The following is a 19,421-nucleotide window of genomic DNA, read 5'->3' on the forward strand; positions in this document are numbered from 1 at the left end:
ATCTAAGAGTACTGTAACAAGTAGCTTAAAAAGTTACTTTCTACAGGAAGTAAGTGAATAAATGTGTTACTTCTTAAAAAAACTATAATGAGTAACACATTACTTTTCTGAGTAAAGACCCCAAAACTGGTCCCCGCAATGTGATCAAAACAGGTATACCCACACACACTGACCTACTAGCAGGTTGAGCATGATGTATGCTATAATGACATAGAAAGAGCAGAAGTAGATAAGTGCTCCTGCGTAGTTGCCACAGTCAGTCTCCCAGTACCGATGTTTATCTGGGGTGCAGAATGGGGCCTGCACCTGTAGACAGAAAAAAAAACAAAAACAAAAACAAAAACAAAAACAAAAACAAAAACAAAAACGTAAAACGGGTATTAAAACATATCAAATGATCCCTGAAATGTAAAAGTTACAAAAAAAGCTTCTTGTTATTTACAGAGTGATATCCAGCTCTGTCCAGTAGAAAGCCATGTCAGCAGTTTTCACTGGGGCTATTTCTTTGCTAGAAAGTGGTTCTAGTGAAAACTGCTGACAGTGCGATCTGTGGAGTATACAAAGTTATACAACTGTGAGTAACCAGAGTAACTCTTAATTTTTGCTGTGAGCACCACAAATAAAAATCCATTTGCCTCCATTGTATTGAGGTAGAGGCGGAAAATTGAGGTGAAGCGACCCTTTAGACACAAAATATGTCTACAATATACAGTATTTTCTAGATAGGGAACACATGGTGTGTTCTTTTGTCTGTGGGGATGTGCGCTTGACCTGCAGCCCGTCTTACCATGCAGTCATGCATGATTTTATTCCAATCCTCCCCTGTGACAATACGGAAGAGAACGGTGATCGCCTTGCCTGCTGTGGAGAAGTTGGCATGCCTGCGACAAGAGGAGACAGACTGAATCAGACAACTCTATAAAGATGTGTTTTACTGCAGACAGCCTGCGGTGCTCAGCAGCGGGAACAAGCAGGGACTGGTCAAAAACAGAAGAGTCTGATCCTTACCGGTTGATGTTCTCTCCATATTTAACAGTTCCAAAGAGAACGACGCCAGCAAAGGCATAGCAGAGGAGGAGGAGGAACATGCCCACGATGATGAAGAAGCTCTTGTACATGCTGACTACCACGGTCAGCAGCAGCATCTTCAGAGTCACCTTTAGTCATCACACACATTCAGAGGCATATTTTGTTGTTAAAATACAGATACCTTCTTTGGCCAAATTCATTAAATTGAGTGTTTTCTTGCACACAAATATACTCACATGCTTCCCACAAATTGTAAAAAATCTGAAGACAATCACACATGTGCCCATCATGTAGGTATATGCATTCTAGAGGGAGAAATGAGAGTTATTTGTGTAGTTTTTGCTTAACATTGACTTAATGATAATTCTTAAAATGTTCCCTTACAGCTAAACTCCAGTGTATTCTGGCATTTTTATATTTTTCTGTCATTTTTGGACAAATAACGTAATTTGTGCTCAAACTTCAAAAAGTAAATGGTGTTAAAACAGGAGGATGATGTTTTGTTTTGGGATTGTTTCTACAGTTTTTTGGTAAAACTTAAACTTTTTCATGGAGTTTGTGTGATAAGGGTTAATTAACTTCTACAGTCTACAGCAGGATATGTCAGGGATAAAGTTACTAAGCAACCGCCAGCTGGCAAAATGAATGGTGACAGGGTGATCAAAACTTCAAAGTGGAAACCATGTTTGATACAAGTAGTGGATACTCAATATGGCTAACTTACTAATCAAAAATGATTACAAACTGACAGGAATATTGATTTACAATTAGTTTATTTAATTGACTTGTTGTTGGTGGAGACTGGCACATAAATTAGTTATCCTTTTTAACTATTGGTTAAACATTAAAGATAAGCAGTCCTCATTTAGACGTAACTGAATTCCAGCTAACGTTCGATTCTTATTAATCAGTATTTTTTCAGGTGAAGGAGGTGGAGAGCAATCCTCCACTACTGATTATTAACCACACCCTTATTTGAGAAAAAAAACTTGACTCAAAACCTTGTAAGTAACACTGGCTGGAGCAAGGCTTTAAGGTGATGGTAATTTGTCTTACCAGTAAGGAGAAGTGAAGGACTATCCAGATGACACCCAACGATGTAACCAGCAGGTCATAGCGGTTCCGTCTGCTCTGCCAGTACCCCGCTGGAGACATGGCTATCAGCTTCATGGTCACCTGGGTAACAACACCAACAATCAACAGAAAGACGTCTTTACCCAGACTAGGCAAACTTGACGGACGAGTACTGTAGATATTGAAAAATAGGCTCACCTCCAGTACGAATATAAAGGTGAAGACTACAGACATGGTGGCAAGAGGGAATGTCACTTGATCGTCTACGTCCCACTGGAGAAAAACAGATTCACACACGTCACTTTGTTAATTCACATTAGATTTATTTAGCACATTCTGATATAAGTCACAGGAGAAAGAATAAACAAACACATAAGAAGAAGACATAAATGTAATGACATGATGCGCTGTGATGTGAGTCGTTACCTTAACTGACAGCAGCACTGACTGTGCCAGCACCAGCACAGCAATGCCCCGTTTGAAGAAGGGATGCTGAGTGATGTCATACATCTTGGCCCGGAAACCTCCGTTTTCTGTCAAGAAGATGGAAGACCGCTGATTTATTGTTATTGCACAGCTGTAACAACATGTTTCTGTGGAAAATGTTTATTTCAAAATGCAGTGTGGTGCTCATTTGAAACATATCTGACATTTGCTTTTCTGCTGTATTTGAATGTCTGAACTGGCAGCAGCAACAGTCTTTATAAGTCGGCTGTTGCTTGAATCTGTGGTAGTATCTCTCATTTTCCTGCAGGTGGCACTCACAAACTGTATTGGTGTCCTTATAAGTGTGATAACTCTTATTTGTGCTTCTGGGGCCTCATTAAAGAAATTTCCCAAGTCTGAAATCCGATCTTATCTCAGTTTAAGATGACATTTAGAATTTTTGGTAGAAATATCTTTCCTAACAGCATTCAGGAGAAAAAAATCTTATCTTGTGTTAGAATAGCTATGGAGCTATTACAGCACTGTAAGAGATTTTCCAGGCTAGGAATCCTAAATTAGGATGACATATACCCTTGTTATAAATAAAAAAAAAAGTCAGATGAAGTAAAAATGGCATCAGCACTGTTTTTAGTTCTGTATGTCACTGAAAATAAAGATGGGGAAGAACACCGAAATATAATGCACGAAAGGCTACTTAAACTTCATCACACTTTAAATTTCAGATAATTATGTAAATGAATAAACAAATGATTTATTAATACATTTAGATGAATATTTTATTCAAATAATTGAGAGGTAACCTTCCCAAAGGGATGGCGTCTCCTCTCCTCCTAAGAAAAGCTGAACAGCTCTTTTGTAGTTCATGATACCCAACGAGTTAACGAGTAATAAGCGAGAGCCAATGATATTATTTCTTATCAATCTCATACAGCCATGAGGGCCGACTGAAGAACTGACACAGGATAGGATACAGCCTTAAGTTTAGAAATTGTTTCTGTCATTGGATGACGAAAAAATGGGACAATCCTTTAGGATATTTTCTGTATGAGGCTGCAGGTTTCACACATATTTATATAAGTTGATGCATTTGTGTAACGATTATTTTGAAACAGTAATAGGTGCGAATGTGTCGTATTTTTAGTGAATTCCACATATTGCGCAGAGAGGTTACTGTTACATCACTGTCTGACTCTGTATTTCAGCATCCCCTAAAACAAAATTGAATCAGACAGAAGATGTAGAGTCCTCTCTTAGGCCCATTAGGAAACTGGAGCTACTTTAAATAGAGAGGAGAGGAGCTAATGTGATTGGCCATTACTGAAGCTCACCCTAACTCTCCCCAATGATGCTATATTCTGTTCGCCACTTGTCCCGCTCCAGCAGGACTGTGACTGCACTGCGGGTTTCCCAAATGCACTTGCATTTCAATTTCATGCTTGTTTCATGTGTCAGCATTCTAGTTTTGAATCTGAGGAACAAATTTAATTTCTTATCCTCATCAAAACAAATCCTCATTAGAGGAATTCCTTGTTATAACTGCCTGCGGTGTCCACTTCAAAGCAGGGAGTTTGATATCTAATGAACATGAAATTTGACAACAGTACATTTGGTGGCAGGCTCTGTAATTACATGACTGCTGACCACAGAGATTACTGCAAGTTCTTCAAGTAAGACCGTGTGAGTAAAGGCCAGCTCAGTGCTGTAATGATCTGCCAGAAGTGAGTGAGTGGCGCCAGTGCCGAGGGCCTTTGGATGTGGATCAAAGTCAGGTTGATACTGCTGGTGTCAGCGGCACTGCTGACTAAAACTGAAGCCATTGATTTTCTGTTAGTTCTCAGCCTTAACTGTACTAACAGGCGATTTCCCACACTGCCTCCGAGGAACTTTAACTATTCTCACGACTCTAATCATTGAAGGAAGAGCAACAGTGTTAACGTTCAGTATTACTGTGTTGAAATGTGATCGGTAGCAATACAGTTTGACTGTGTTTAAAGTTTAAGTTAACTCAATATTCATCGGGTTACTGCTTTTCCATAAATTTGAATTTAGCCTGGATAAAGCTGCCAGCAGGGTTCCCACAAATTTTTACCAGTGAATATCTAAAACATGTTCATAACATTCTACTCCCATTTCAATGACTTTGTTTAACCCCTTGAAACCTGAAATTGGCTTGATTTGTTTCAAAAACATGGAAATCAGGCAAAAAGCAACTGAAAATAAGCAAAAAATTGGCAGGAAATTCTCAAAACGTTACAGGAAAATTAGCAGAAATTAGCCAAACAAAAAAAGAAAGGTAAATGAGCCAAATTAGGATATGACCTGAAAAAGTGCTAAAATAAAATAAAAAATAATATATATCAATAATAATATTTTCTGATAATTAGAAATATAGTTTTTTGTTACTTTTCCTTAGTTAATTGAACATTTTTTAATAATTCTCTCCTTTTTTAAGCTAATTTTCAAGGTAATTTTCTTGTCACTTGTTTTTTGAGAAGAAATCACACAAATGTGCTCAATATCTCAAAGGTTTAAATTCTTGGGAAAAGCACAAGAAAACTGATGGTTTTGAAGGGTTACGAAGTTTGAAACAGGAAGGCCTACATGGTGATACTATCATACAATATCAAACATGCACTTCCTCGGCATTTGGAGATAAGCAAACTTCTAACACTTGCTGACTTTAATCACTTGTTACATTTTCCTGCTGCCAAGTAGCTGCACATGCAAATAGACCAGACCAACACATGAGTACTTTGCAAAACATCAAGACTACGGCCCTTTTTGGGGAACAGCAAACAGAAGATACGGTCTGGTCTATGTATCACATGATACTATTGACATCACGCAGAGCAGCACTAGATTTAAAATTTGTAACAAGGAAAGTATTTCACATAACATTAGGCATGTTTGGGGATTTTCATGAGTATAGTATACATAATAACAATGTATAGTCAAAACTTTTCCAAAACTTTCTGTTAATCCAATTTCCAAACAATTTCCAGGCCTGGAAGCTGCTTTTCTAATTTCATAACTTTTCTGGGAATTTCATGGCCACAGAGAACCTGTGGCAGTTTAGTTCAACATGTGAAAATTTGATACATTCATTAAAATAAATTCCCCTTCAAAGGCTGTGACATGCATGATTCAGTGCCTGAGCCATTCGCGTTATCTGTCCTCCGCTTCAGCTTTTTCATTACTGCTGCTAGTCATCATCATTCGGGTGTCATGATGAATCCCTCGAGGCATCAATCCCCAATGAAAAACAAGGACTATTAAATATGGATTAATCATGTAGGTGCTACTTAAGAATGCACAGGCACACCACATGATCAATCAGCGAATGGGGCTAAGACGTGACTTTCATAATGTTGTGCTTGACACACTCTCACTGCTCTGTATTACAGTGTGTTTGTCAATGCATTCGGTGCATGTGTTTTGTTTTGTGTGTGAGCACCTGGGCGAGGGGGCAGGTGGAGAGGTTGAGCTATTTTCAATCGACTCTTCAGATCCTCCCATCTCCTCTGGTCTACTGTGAGAAGAGCGGTGCCCTGGTGATGGGAGACACAACACAGAGGTGATAGCTTTGTGAGCTTGGTGGTCTATGATGAACACCAGATGACTGCAGCATCAGTAGCATGAATTTTGTTTCTCTAGTCTTGTTACAGCCATATAAAGGTTAGAAACTCAAAATAATCTTCTGCTTTTCGGTTGTATGCATCTGCAAGCTAATCCAGTTACACTTAGAGTTTGCATATCTGTGAAAAAATCTTCCCCCTGGCAGCACAGAAGATCTATACAATATCGGGACCCAAGATTAGCGTTATGACATTTACAAATAACGAAAAAAATGTTTTTGCAGAACAAAGATGGCCTTTGACATTTTGGATATGTAATTCCATTACTTCATCATTTTATTCTATTACACATTTGTGTAAAAGTTTGTCATAGTTTGCATATGAATTCTTGAGTCAATCTAATCAGTTCATCGTTGATCCCAGGTGGACGTTTTTGCCAAATTTGAAGAAATTCCCTAAAGGTGTTCTTGAGATATTGAGTTCACAAGAATGAGACAGCGAAGGTCACAGCAACCTTGAGCTCTGATCATGAAAGTCCAATCAGTTTATTAATGAGTCAAACTGGGAGTTTGTGCCAAATTTGAAGAAATTCCCTGAAGGTGTTTTGAGATATTGTTTTTATGAGAATGGGACAAACAGATCACCCAAAAACATAATGCCTCCAGCAACAACTGTCGCCAGCACAGAGGCATAAAAAGTAGGAAACTCTCTATATGTTTGACTCTTACCTTGTTCTCGTTGAAGTTTGCAATGACGACGCCCACAAACAGAGTGAGTCCAATCATGCATCCCAGAAACACAAAGACGTGGATGTAGATGCCGTGAATCTGCAGGGACAGAGTCATCTAAACTGTCAAAGTGTTCTTACAGTGTAAGATTCAGAGGTAAAGAGCACACTTTTATAGAAGTGAGTGGAAAGGTAAGGTAAGGTGAGGTTCATACCGGTCCAACGCGGTGAATAATGACATCTCGGACCTCCACCCAACCTTTGAGTGACAACACTTCAAACAAAGCCAACATGGCATTTCCCACATTGTCAAAGTTAAAATTACGAGGGTTGGCCCTGAGGAAGGACAGAATGGACACATCAATCACTGGCCAAAGAAAGAAACCCTAAATCAAGCAGACATAAAAAAAGAAGCAGCTATACCAGACTCTTGGTACCCAGAAACCAGGTTTCTTCTCTCCAGGCTTCAGTTTCAGGTTGAGGTTTTTGGAAACGCTGACATTTATGCGGAAAATACCGTGACAATCGTCCTACAAACAAACAACATAGCACACAGTAAACCATTAGAACAGCAACCTTTAGAAAGGCAAGTTTAACAGAAAAAGAGGGCTGTCAATGAAGTGGTTTACCATGTATTTGGGAGGAAAGATGAACTCAAAATTAAAAGTGATAAAGTGAGAATATGACAATAATACCGTACTTGTTTTTGCATACTGCATAAGTGATTTAATAAGAATGCCATATCTTCCATTTATATTATCTCCATTCCATCGTTTCAGTACTTGAACTCAATAATATTGTAATGACAATAAAGTTGAATCTAATCTAATCTTGCGAATTAATAAGTCATAATAGTTTGAAGACAATATCTTCCTAATTTATATGCAAGTTAATGGATGATATTAATTCATAATATTATCTATCAGTTTATATCCAGTTCTTATCTGTCAACTTGGTGAGCAACAAAAGCTAAAATTTCTAAACTTAGACCCATAAGGACCTGCATTATATTGTAAAAACAACCTTTCTTTAATAAAATATCAGCTATGGCACAAGCTGAAAGAAGTATAATGATTGCTGTTCAGAAAGTAGGATAAAAGGAGCCGCTGGATTATTGATTTGACTGGGGAAACCCCTTGTACTGATTCAGCCTGTGGTTCTCTGCAGGGAGTGTGGGATGGGAGGGGGTGGTTTAGTGAGAAGATTATGTTTCTTGCTGTACCCGTTTAAGGATATGGGGGTCGTTGCACTTGGCGAGCTTTCCGGCAAACAGTTGAACCCCGAAGCTTGCGAACACCAGCATCAGTGTGAGGAGCAAAATGGAAACCTGCAGGAGAATCAATCAAGAGTTTAAGACGGACAGTTCAACATAATCCAAGCCTTTGAGATTAGAGAGCAAGCTAAGGATGTCAGACAGCTGTGGATGTAGAGACCTCGGCTGGGAAAATCCAAGTCAGACCCAGAGAGAATCTGTAACTATTGCAAGCTTGTGAAAATATAATACAATCCTTGATAGGCAAAGCAAAAGATAGGCAAAGCCCTGGAACAGCCAGGGGCATAATAACATCAAGAGCACAATTCAATAAAGCTGCATTCTTGTACAAATCCTGGTTGTAATTTTGCATGTTTTAAGCCATGGACTATAAATCATAAATGCTTTACTGCCAACCTTTTTCCAAAGCTTATTGCAGTTTTTTGCATATCTCAAAGCTTTTTTATGACTATTTTCCAAACTACTGAATTCAAGCTTCATTATTCCAAGTTTCAGGCTAATTAAGTTTAATGTTATGCTGCAAAGAAGTGAAATGCAAACAAATAACTACCCGCAAGATAAGGAAAACACAGGTAATGCTTTATTTTATGGTCACTTAGGTTTCCAATTATTTTCTAAAGTTTCCTCCTGATTAAAGACTAACTCTGGTATTTTTAAACCTGGACCTTATTTCCCATGTTTTTGTGTCTAAGTGACTGATGATATCTCGACTATATATAAACAAAATACGACTTATAATGACAATCTTTTTCATCTTTACAATTTTCCAGCAATCACCAGCTTTGGTTTGTTTGAAACTTTAATATTTAAAAGTTAGCATACTGAAAACAGCTGCACTGTTTTAAGTGGATATTATGGCTGACCACTAACCAGAAAAATCTCCTTGAATCCTTTGAGAACCTCCCGAACCACCTTCCTCATCTGGGGTACCAGCTTGAAGATCCTGAGCGGACGCAGGCAGCGCAGCATCATCAGCAGCTGAGCCCCAGACTCAGGAGGGACGTCAGGAGGCAGCCAGCACAGAAAGATCAGACTAACCTACAGAGGAGACGCACAGCAAAGACAGAGATGAATGATGTGATTTACGTGAACAACCTTTTACTGTCCGTTATCACAACCAACCCGAGACATGTTCTACTGCAGCAGCTAAGAACAAAGACTAAATCTGTATTTTGCTTGATCTGCATGCAAATTCGATGCACATAAGAAATTGAGTTATATCAGAAAGCTGATAAAATGTGAAAAATGATGATAGCGTGGCTACCAAACTGAATTAGGCTATTTGTAGTCATCGGCTAATATTTAAATAAGACAAATTACATGTGATTGGTTTTGCCAACAAAAACTTTCCCCAGTATGATTCAACCATTATGATCAGTCTTTCCATTGGGTGAGATTTCTCACAAGATAGATGAAGATGTCCATGACTCCTCCAAAGTCTCTGATGACAGCTGTGGGGGTGAAAAACAGGCCGTCGGCCATGATCTTCAGATTGAGCTCGATGCTCATAAAGATCACGAACACGTACTCCCCGATCTGAAAGAGAGGGCACGGGTTTAACAGCGTCTGTCCAACCATGCATCTGCTCGCTTGCTCGTGCAGCCATTAATCCATCTGTTTTCAATACCTGCAGTGAGGGGACATGCATGACCCTGGTGAAGGGTGATTCAAACATCATGGAGATGCAGGAGCAGATGGTTACCACTATCATAACCCAGTCCAAATAGGTGACGAGGCCCAGAAGATTGCTGCAGGGACACACACATTAATGCAGGGTTTTTTAGAATTTAGACAGAGAGCTAGTAAGTAGGTCAAGAAAGCTATTTGGTTTGCAAACCAGCAAACACTCTGGGATAATTTAAGAGAAAAACAGAGGGGCAGACAAAGACAGAGAGAGGATATGTGAGGAGAGGTATCATAAAGTGAGAGCGAATAAATCTGTGTGTGTGTGTGTGTGTGTGTGTGTGTGCGAGCAGCCCCAATCTGTTCTTCAATAGCATGTCAGTAAAAATCCCCCGGCACCAACAGTATCTGATACAAAGGACTGCCTCTCACTTTAATAATAAGAGTCGGTGCTCAGCTGAATTAAGATCAGGTTGCAAAATGGGTGAAGTCTATTTCACAGCTCTTCACCTCACAATTCTCATTCCTTACCACAGGGTTTTGGGAGAGCACGACAGGCAGGTAATAAGGTGCAGAATTAACAAGTATTCTACTGTTGAAGAACGGAAAGATCAATAGAGAGAGAGAGGGAATCAATAATTCATTGCACTTACTACAGCTGGTGGTATTTGGTGTTCTTCACTGCTCCTGTTATTGGGTCAGTTTTGGATCTAGATATGAAGTCATACAAATAAATAAATTGTCAACATTTTGACAGAAATAAAAAAAACCTCTTTTGAGCCAAACTCACAAAACATTCACCCTTGCCGCTGATTAAACACTGTAATAACTGGGATAGCATTGGTACAAATAAATCACAGATCCAAATGTTTTTTGTGGACGTAGTTTACTTAATACTGAAATCCAATGTGCAGCCATTTTCCTAGCAAAACTTAAAATAAATCTTTAGACCAATGACTGTATATAAAGATGGACGGGATGACAACCTCCCAAAAGTGAATCCAAAAATCTTGATTGCCCCCTGGTGGCAGGCTGCAGTGCTGGTCATAAACTCCGCCCCTTCCACGTTAGCGGATGGTACATGATACAAGTACACGGCTTTTCTCAAAGATGGTTTCTGTAATTTTAGGTAGTTCTTATCAAGCTAATATTTGTTCAAGTGTTCATTTTTATCATACCTTTGGTTTTAATAAGTTACTAGTTTCTATCTGTGAGGTCATGACTGACAGCTGTGTGTGTCAATAAGTGTGCTCTCTATCAATAGCGCTGCTCGCAACTTGATCAGATAGATGTATGGGCGGGAACTCTACGGAGACTCTGGCTCGAAAATCTCAAGATGGCAGCGGCCGTTTCTGTGATATTTTAGTTTAATTTTTGTGGGAGGAAGTGGAGAACTGTTGTCCATCTTTTTAGACAGTCTGTGCTTGAGTCCACATACAGATACAAAACTGATCTTACGCATTGAAGCGAGCTCGAACAATCATCCTGCAAAAGTTCCGGAAGCGGTGCTCCCGCCCCACAATGAAGAGGGGCTTGTCAAAGTAAGGATGGTTTTCCCTCAACTCCTCCTCCTGGACTTTTCTGCTCAGCCAAACAGACAAAGATCAGACAAACACCAGTTGTGGAGGTATTAATGAAACAGTAAGGAGTGAATGTACAGCATAAGGGCCTGACACATGCCACATTTTTTACTGCCTGGAAAACGCAATGTGGGATGCTGGGTACGACTCTTGTGCCTATAATCTGTGCCAACTTTGAAGGGCATGAAGGCAGGTCACACTTGATGTTGCTTAGCAACCGTAACCAGCATCACCTACTTACAAGATAAAATTACCTGAGGTTCTGAGTTTGGAGCACATTTTCTTCCAGGCGCTGTATTGAAATATCGTCTGTGGGACAGATGTAAAGCTCCTCCATATTTACCACAGAATGACATTTATAAAAGGAAGGAATTATATCTCATGAAAAAGAGGGGGCTTAGGAATGCTTGCGTGCCATGATGGCGTTGCATTTGTTTTTGAGTACACCTTCTTCATTGACAACAACGGATTTAATAGTACAAAAATTTGGCATGTGTCTGGGTCCTAGATATTTTTTTGTGGGAACATTACTTTACAGTGTGATATTGGGTCAAGGTCTATGCGAATACCTTTTCATTTCTGCTTGTTCTTTCTTTTCTTGGATCATCTTGATCTCACTGTCTTCTCTCTGTGCGTTACGATAGCGCACTGTGCTTGAATGCTGGGGAAAGAGACAACAAGGTTATAAAAATTTTGCTACATCTCTGTTTTTGTTTAGATGTTTTAATGAAAACTAGAGAAATACATAAGCAACTTGAAGGAATACTTCAGATTTTTTGAAGTGGAGTTACTAATGTATGTAATATACTGCCAATGGATATGTACAACCCAACTTCAATAAAGATTAACTATCCCTTTAAGCCAGTACAATATGTCAGTATTTGTGTGTGAGTGTGTGCTCACATCCTGGGTGAGTGTCTCCAGCGACTTCCCTCTGCTGATCCTCTGACTGGTGGAACCATGTCTCAGAGATCTGCAGATACAAAGGTCAGGCGGATATTGCATGGCACTTGTTTGTGTAGCACATGGTTAAATTTCTGTATGTGTGTGTTTGTGTGTTCGTTCAGACCTGCGCTCCTGCCGTATGTGATGCTGGACACTGAGTATGGAGCGTTCTTTGGCTGGCTGGCCTTCAAAGGATCCACTTAGCATACGCTGTCTGGTACAAGCCCTGTGAAACACAAACATGTTTTTTCTCTCCTCATTATCAATTTAACAAACATTAAATACATATATATATTTATATATATATATATCAGTGTGTGAGGTCACCAGCTGGCAACTACAACACAGCTGGATCTGGTCCATCTTCCTGCCTAACAAGCTATCTTCGACCTTCGTCATTCTGGAGCCCATAAGAGCGGCGATGCAGACTGTTATTTTCAAACAGGTTCCAATCATTCAATTTGTCAGTGAGAGTGTGTGTGTGTGTGTTTGTGTGTGTGTGTGTGTGTGTGTGTGTGTGTGTGTGTGTGTGTGTGTGTGTGTGTGTGGGCATCCCTGTCTGTTCTGGCTAACAGCAGAGTCATGTACCAGAACAGAGCTAATGACACTGTGGGCACCAGCAGTGTGTGTACTTTAATCATTTACAGAGACTCTGAGCGATTACTTGTTTATTGGCAGTAAGTACGCATGAGTGCCTGCGTATGCTGGACTGTGTGTATGTTTGCCGATGTTGGTGCGACTGTGAGACTAATTGTGTGTTTGTGTGGAAGATAGCATGCCAGACAGAACGTGTTATGACTACTGATATGCTGTCTATCTTTCAGACTGACTGAATAAGGGATGGGAGAGGGGAGGGGGGGGGGGGGGTGGGGGGGTGAGAGGGAGAGCGAGCCAGATTGGACACGGTGCCGGCGAGCTAATCTACACTTAGTGCCAGCTCTGCCATGCTGAACAGCAAATTATCCATTTACTTCATCGTGACAGTAAATGAGTCTGAAGTGGGTCCGTGTGTGTCTTCGTATGTGTGTGTGTGTTTGAGGCAGAGACAGAAGCATTAACAATACCAGGGTGCTGTTACAGCACAGCTACATCTAATATGCACGCACATTATTAGTTTCACCCACACAAAAACCAGGATGTATTTCATTAATGTGGATGATACATACTAAACACGTCTAGCTGGGATGGCGGAAGGATGGCGTTAATCCAAAATGTTCTTATTAACAAAAGACCATAAACAGCTAATAGAGGTGTTTCAGGTCAAAAAAAGTCTATATAAAAGTGGCATATAAAAATGTGGTCGAAAACTGAAACTTTTTATAGACATCTGGGTTACATATAACTGTTGTTTCAGCAGCAATGACTTTTCCTGCTCCACAATGATGGATGGAACAGGAAAAGTTATTAAAATGCTTCCTTAAAACGCACTGAAATACAGTCACTGAAATGTTGTTAAAGGGACAGTTCACAGTTCACTTTCATACTGGAATTATTTTCTTTTTGCCAAACTACACCTTCCAACTGCATCATTGCGCAGAAGGGCTAGTTAGTGCATCCACTATTTGCTCACCTAGCACCACTGAGCTTGCTAATATTACAGCTCAGCTGAGAAGGATGCTATTTACAGTACATCTCATCCTGCTATCATGAACATGGGCCTCTCGTTCAAGAGTAGATGCCAGTTCCTCCTGTATGGTGATACAGTCGGTGGTTGTATTTCAGTAGAAAGAAAATACTTCCTACATGAAACTGCTCAGTATAGATTTTGGTGCTTTGAGCACCACAAGCTGAGTGCCATCTAGTTCTGTTATATTTAGGACAAGGGAGACATCTATATGGCCGATATCTCCAACACTGAGCAACTCACACCAAAACAATCAAAATCGATAAATGGCACTACAGATAAGAGGAAAAATATATTTTTTGATTTTAGGGTGAACTTTTCCTTCAAAAAGCATTAAAATTCAACTAAATTTAGCTCACTTTAAACTGACCTGCAAATCACCAAAACCATGCTTACTACGGAGGAAGATGTGTCTTACCGCAGGATTTTATTGATGGTGTTTTCTTTTTCCAGGAGGTTACGGGCTCGGATACTAAATATTGACCTGCGAAGCTGAGAAAACACAAAGTGAGAGTCCATTAGTCAGTAGTTTGTTAGGTGTAATGTTCAATCCAAAAACACACTACACACACAAACCTGAAACATTATGTACAATTTGCTGCTGCACTTACTGCTGTGGTTTATCCTCTGTACATATAGCCACAAAAATGGAGTTGTCACTTTCATATCCTCTTTCTGTGTGTGTGTGTGTGCCAGAGTAAAAGAACCAGTGTGTGAAAATACCTTTTGGTCGATATACTTGTTGTCTTCAATGGCTGAACGTTTGGAGTGGTCACAGGAGGAGGATGAAGCGGAGGGGAGACGCCGGAACAAACAACTGGTGTCCTGCTGCTGACGATCAATGAACTGCTTCATAAAGCTCTCCCTGGAGTACACAACAAAGAGCACACGCACGATGTGATGAATGTGTAATGCGTGGTTTCCCACTGAAGAACTCCCTGTGCTTAAAAATAGGAATAATAATCACAAACGTATTACAACGCCAGACCAGCTTGGTGAAAATTCAGCTGCAAAGTATGTCAGTGGAAGCTCTTGCTGCAGCAGCCCGGCAGATGGGCTGCAGAGGGGGATTTCTGTGGGGAGCAAAGGACCCAGCTGTGCACTAATCAGCAACTAAATGATAAAATTGATTATGAGGTCCAGTGTGTTGGACGCAGTTCAGCTCTCCTGCTAAAAACAGCATACAGTAAGACACAAAGGGACTTCTTGAAGAAAAGGACTTGCAGAACATTATTGGTTAGCAGCTACTAGGAGCAAATCTGACACATTTCTCCAGTTCTTTCCTTATATCATGTAAGTACTGCAGAAAATGTCTAGTAAATGGTGACATGAAAAGGTTTTACATCATGTGTGTTTGTTGAAGTGCTGTTCCTGCGATAAACCGTTCCCTGCTTCTGGTTAGCCAAAATGTTCTCATCTCTATGTCATCACATATTGCCTCTTTGCCTCTTTCCGTGTCTACATATTACACCTTAGCTATCCTTCTGCGTCTGCTGTTAAGGATGCCACTACCATGATGTCAATAAAGCACATGTTGGGATGATGCTGCACCAACGCCAGGACGTAAACAAGCGTACATGATGCTTAAGTTTGAGCAAAAGAGGCACACAGTAAGATTTAGACAGGAAGCGAACACTGGCCTCCTGCAAGAAAGTCCGGAGTTTATTCGATTTATCCACCGCCACTTCTGACACATAATAGGGACCTCTGTGCACCTTATATTATGTTGTTATTGGCAGCATTTCAACATGATGCCGTCTAGTGTCATTATGCAGAGGCAACACGTTCCGTCTAACCGCGTTCTCAACTGACACCACCTGTCCACGTATCATGCTGCCACAGCAGGTGCCCTCTGGTGGTGTATAGTAACACCACAAACAGTTCTGTACGGCCGGTTCTCACCTGCGTCCAACAGCGTGACATGTAGACATGAAAGGTGGATTTTAGTGTTGGAAAAGACTGCAAAATCATGTGGACAGGTCATTAAGTGACAAAGCAGCGTTCTGAATGAGTTATTAATGACTGATAAGAAACAACAGTTCACCTTCCACCTTCTCTTTCCCTCCCTCCTTCTCTCCCAAACATACACAGCAAGCAGCTTTATCATCAACACTGCTGGTTTTTAGGGTTTCTGTTGCCTTGTATTTGAGCAGGAAAATCTGTTGAGGGCTAATATATTTAAATCTCTTCGGTCATAATTTCTGGTATTTAGATACATGGTGGTATGGTATTTTCTGAAAACATGTCGGCCTAACAACACATCCCAACAGCAAACAAGCTCTCTGTCCACACTGAATCTGTTAAATATGCACTTCGGTTACATCATGTAAACAAACAATTGTACCTATCAGCTTTGCACTCATGTAAACAAACCACACAGTTAAACCTTCAGCTCCGGTTTGTGGATTTGTTGGTCAGGTTCTGACCACTGATTAACACATATGTTTTCATGTTTACTGGGTTAGTGCTGGTTTCCCTGAACCGTGCATCACTATTATATACATATCTCAAAAAATGTACGCTGTATGAACGGTCTTGGTGTGTATCTGGCTGTGACTGTGTACCTGATCCTGGGCACAGTGAAATCCGACGGGAGCTTGGAGATCTTCACCATCTGAGGTCTGTTGGGGAACTTCTCAAAGATTCTGAGTCGTAGAGGGAGCTTCTCTTTGGTGTCAGCATTGGCTTCGCTTTGCTTGAGCTAAAGGATGAGGCAAAAGAAGCAGTTCACACACAGCAGGGTAAGACAATATACAGTCAGAGGGGAAACAGCCTCTGGATGGGAGTGAAGACGACAGAGTCATTCAAAAAGGATACAAAGGGAAGACTGACACTGTTGCTGTAGTTTGGATGTGGAAAGTCGTGGGATTTTCAGAATTGGATGAAATTATCATTGGTATTTAGGGGGAAAAAGCACGAGACTAAGCCTGGTATTGCAAGAGACAACTGTGAAATGCAGAGGTTTCACTAAAGAGTGCAGCTTTATGTTTCTGCCTGATGATGGCAGCAACACACCTACCTACGACACACACACCACATACAGCACAGACATTTAGGATGAGGTCCCACTTACTTTTAGAAAAGAATGGAGAAGGCAACAAAAGAAAAAGGAAACATTACTTTGGAGTGGTTAATGGAGAAAAGAAAAGGTAGCGACAGTTAGAGTAATGTGCATGCGTGCGGGCCTGGCACTGTGGCACAGCCTGGCGAAATAAAAAAAGATGACAAAAGGAATGAAACCAATTATTTCCATTTAATTACATATGGGGGAGGCTGATTGAAATCCCCTTGTAGATATTCTCTGTCTGGGTGCCTGGAGATAACCCCTGATGCATTGCAGATTAAGCTTGGAAGTGAAGTGCATTTGGAGCAATGGTGAATGGCAGCTTATCATTCAGGTCAGGAAACTGCTGTGAAACATATTGACTGGGCTCAGTGAATGTTTTCTCTGTCAGTCATGCCGTTTGTCTACCAATGCAAACGTCCCGTCACGCTGTTCGTGTGTACTGGTATTTCTGTGTGCGTTTGTCTGACTGCGAGCACACCCGAATGTCTGGAACAGCCCCTCGTATTTGAGGGATAACAGCTGTGGGAAGGAGAGACCTGACAAAGGAGGGAATGGAAATCTGTCTATCCATTTTCTTTTTCCAGCAGACGAAAATGTGGGAGCTTCTTTTTCTACCCTGAGTGGGTGAGCGGTGAGTGGCATACTGCGAAGACGGAATTATGTACCAGCATGTGCTTGCCTAGGCTTTCTGTCTATATTCTGTCTCCCAAGATAGACACAGGATAGAAAGAGGCAGAGACAGAGGGAGACTAAAATAAGTAAAAGAGAGAAGTAGACAGAATGTATGGAAAATAAATATGACACAAAACTTAAAGGCATAGTTCTGATTTTTTAAAGTGGGGTTTTAAGAGGTGCTTATCCATAGTCAATGTATTACCTAAAGTAGATGTCAGTTGGCGCACCCCTAGTTTGGAGAAGCAGGCAGGAGTACTAACACAAAAGAGTCAACATTAGTTTAAGTATATGCTATATTGAGAGTATTTTCACAGTTTTACCTCTTTGTCAGAAAGCGATTTCCAATGAGGAACTGAAGCCATTATATCGCTCTCATCAAAGCCAGACATTGAGAAAAACAGTGACATAACACAAACTAACTAACTTATCAAAGCAGCTGCAGACCAACAGCTCCTGTGTGAAGCGACCTAAAATGACAGGTTTTGTCGATGGAGTCTGGCTTTGACAAGAGCATGGATGTGGAACTGAAACAGTTAAAAACTTCCTTGTTGGAACAACTTGTGCAAAAGGTAAAGTGGTGAATACAGTTTCAAAATAATGCACACATAAACTGTCAAAGATTTTGGTTTTTTTCTGAGTAGAAACACCCACGTAATGTACATAAAATGAAAAAGCAATGAGCACATGCTGCTACAATCGGTTCATTTACAGCCACATGAAAAAAGGCCTAAAACATGAATATCAGTTTAATGCTATGTTGCTATGCATGCTATGTTAATAACATTTTCACCCCTCTGTCTTGTCATCACACAGCACTTTCCAACGGAAACTGGAGCCGTTACTTCAGAGACAAAAACAGTTATTTTACTTTGCAGAACGCGGGAGTTGCATGTTTACCACTGCCTCAGTTGGTGGGTGTTAAACTGATATTGATTTGTTTTCGATGGATCTTTTTACGTGGCTAAAATACGTTTTGCTCCTGACCCCATCCATAGCGGTACATTGCTTAGCTTCCGTTTTGGCAGTTTCACCGTCTCTCCAGAGGCGTACAGACAGACATCTACTGTACGTAATACATTTACTATGGATAAGTACCTCATTCAACCCCATTTTAACAAATCCAAAGTACCCCTTTAAGAGATGATAGCACAAAGACAAAAGGATTGTGGATTTAATATGGTTTATGCAATAAACAAATCACCATCTTACACTATATCTGCTTCAGCAGTATAGGATTGAAAATAAAAATGCATTGAGCACAATAGTGAGCTTCTTTCTTGTGCTGCAGTTCTTGGGGTGAAACTTGCAGAAAGTGCTGCAGTCATCTCAATAGTACCTGTACATTTGGTTGCTGAATCCCCAGCAAGCAGAACACACACAAACAATTCACAAACAAGCATGCACACACACAGATCAGAATTAATATGGACCATACTGTTCCCAAAGGTCCTAATCAATTGGGCCAACTCAGCGAGATGTGCAGTTTAGCTGAAGCTCTGCACCCTTATCTGCAGCAGTATCCCATTACAGCAAGACTTTCTGCACCATGTTTTGTCCCTTTGTTGCTCTCTGTGTTCATCCTCTTCTCTCCACCTCTCAGAAGAATTTATTCTTCTCCACTACAGTGAGCATCTATCCACATCTCTTTATGTAAGACTGCCCTGGTCTCAAAACTTAACTTCTGATTCTGTTCACTGCCTCCTTCCCTCACTGATTCTTCCTTCCTTTCCATTTTCCCTAAAGAGGAAAAAAAACAGCCGCTCCAGGGAAGAACAGTCTTAA

General features: G+C 40.5%; 1 protein-coding gene across 1 annotated transcript in view; it reads right to left on the reverse strand.

Annotated features, from left to right (window-relative positions):
* Window positions 1-19,421, reverse strand: part of nalcn (sodium leak channel, non-selective) — an 88,401-nt gene that overhangs the window by 6,383 nt on the left and 62,597 nt on the right. The window contains exons 16-38 of the mRNA XM_042494455.1: window positions 16,462-16,598; window positions 14,621-14,762; window positions 14,316-14,389; window positions 12,398-12,499; window positions 12,232-12,301; window positions 11,898-11,989; window positions 11,207-11,329; window positions 10,402-10,458; window positions 9,753-9,873; window positions 9,530-9,661; window positions 8,996-9,163; window positions 8,075-8,179; window positions 7,276-7,382; window positions 7,068-7,188; window positions 6,854-6,952; window positions 6,005-6,098; window positions 2,530-2,636; window positions 2,302-2,376; window positions 2,086-2,205; window positions 1,266-1,334; window positions 1,009-1,157; window positions 788-881; window positions 174-306 (exon numbers count right to left, since the gene is read on the reverse strand). Coding sequence (XP_042350389.1) covers window positions 174-306; window positions 788-881; window positions 1,009-1,157; window positions 1,266-1,334; window positions 2,086-2,205; window positions 2,302-2,376; window positions 2,530-2,636; window positions 6,005-6,098; window positions 6,854-6,952; window positions 7,068-7,188; window positions 7,276-7,382; window positions 8,075-8,179; window positions 8,996-9,163; window positions 9,530-9,661; window positions 9,753-9,873; window positions 10,402-10,458; window positions 11,207-11,329; window positions 11,898-11,989; window positions 12,232-12,301; window positions 12,398-12,499; window positions 14,316-14,389; window positions 14,621-14,762; window positions 16,462-16,598 — 2,491 coding nt within the window. The remainder of the gene's footprint in view (window positions 1-173; window positions 307-787; window positions 882-1,008; window positions 1,158-1,265; window positions 1,335-2,085; window positions 2,206-2,301; window positions 2,377-2,529; window positions 2,637-6,004; window positions 6,099-6,853; window positions 6,953-7,067; window positions 7,189-7,275; window positions 7,383-8,074; window positions 8,180-8,995; window positions 9,164-9,529; window positions 9,662-9,752; window positions 9,874-10,401; window positions 10,459-11,206; window positions 11,330-11,897; window positions 11,990-12,231; window positions 12,302-12,397; window positions 12,500-14,315; window positions 14,390-14,620; window positions 14,763-16,461; window positions 16,599-19,421) is intronic.

The sequence above is a fragment of the Plectropomus leopardus genome, chromosome 10, assembly GCF_008729295.1.
Source record: "Plectropomus leopardus isolate mb chromosome 10, YSFRI_Pleo_2.0, whole genome shotgun sequence".
NCBI classification, from domain to species: Eukaryota; Metazoa; Chordata; class Actinopteri; order Perciformes; family Serranidae; genus Plectropomus; species Plectropomus leopardus.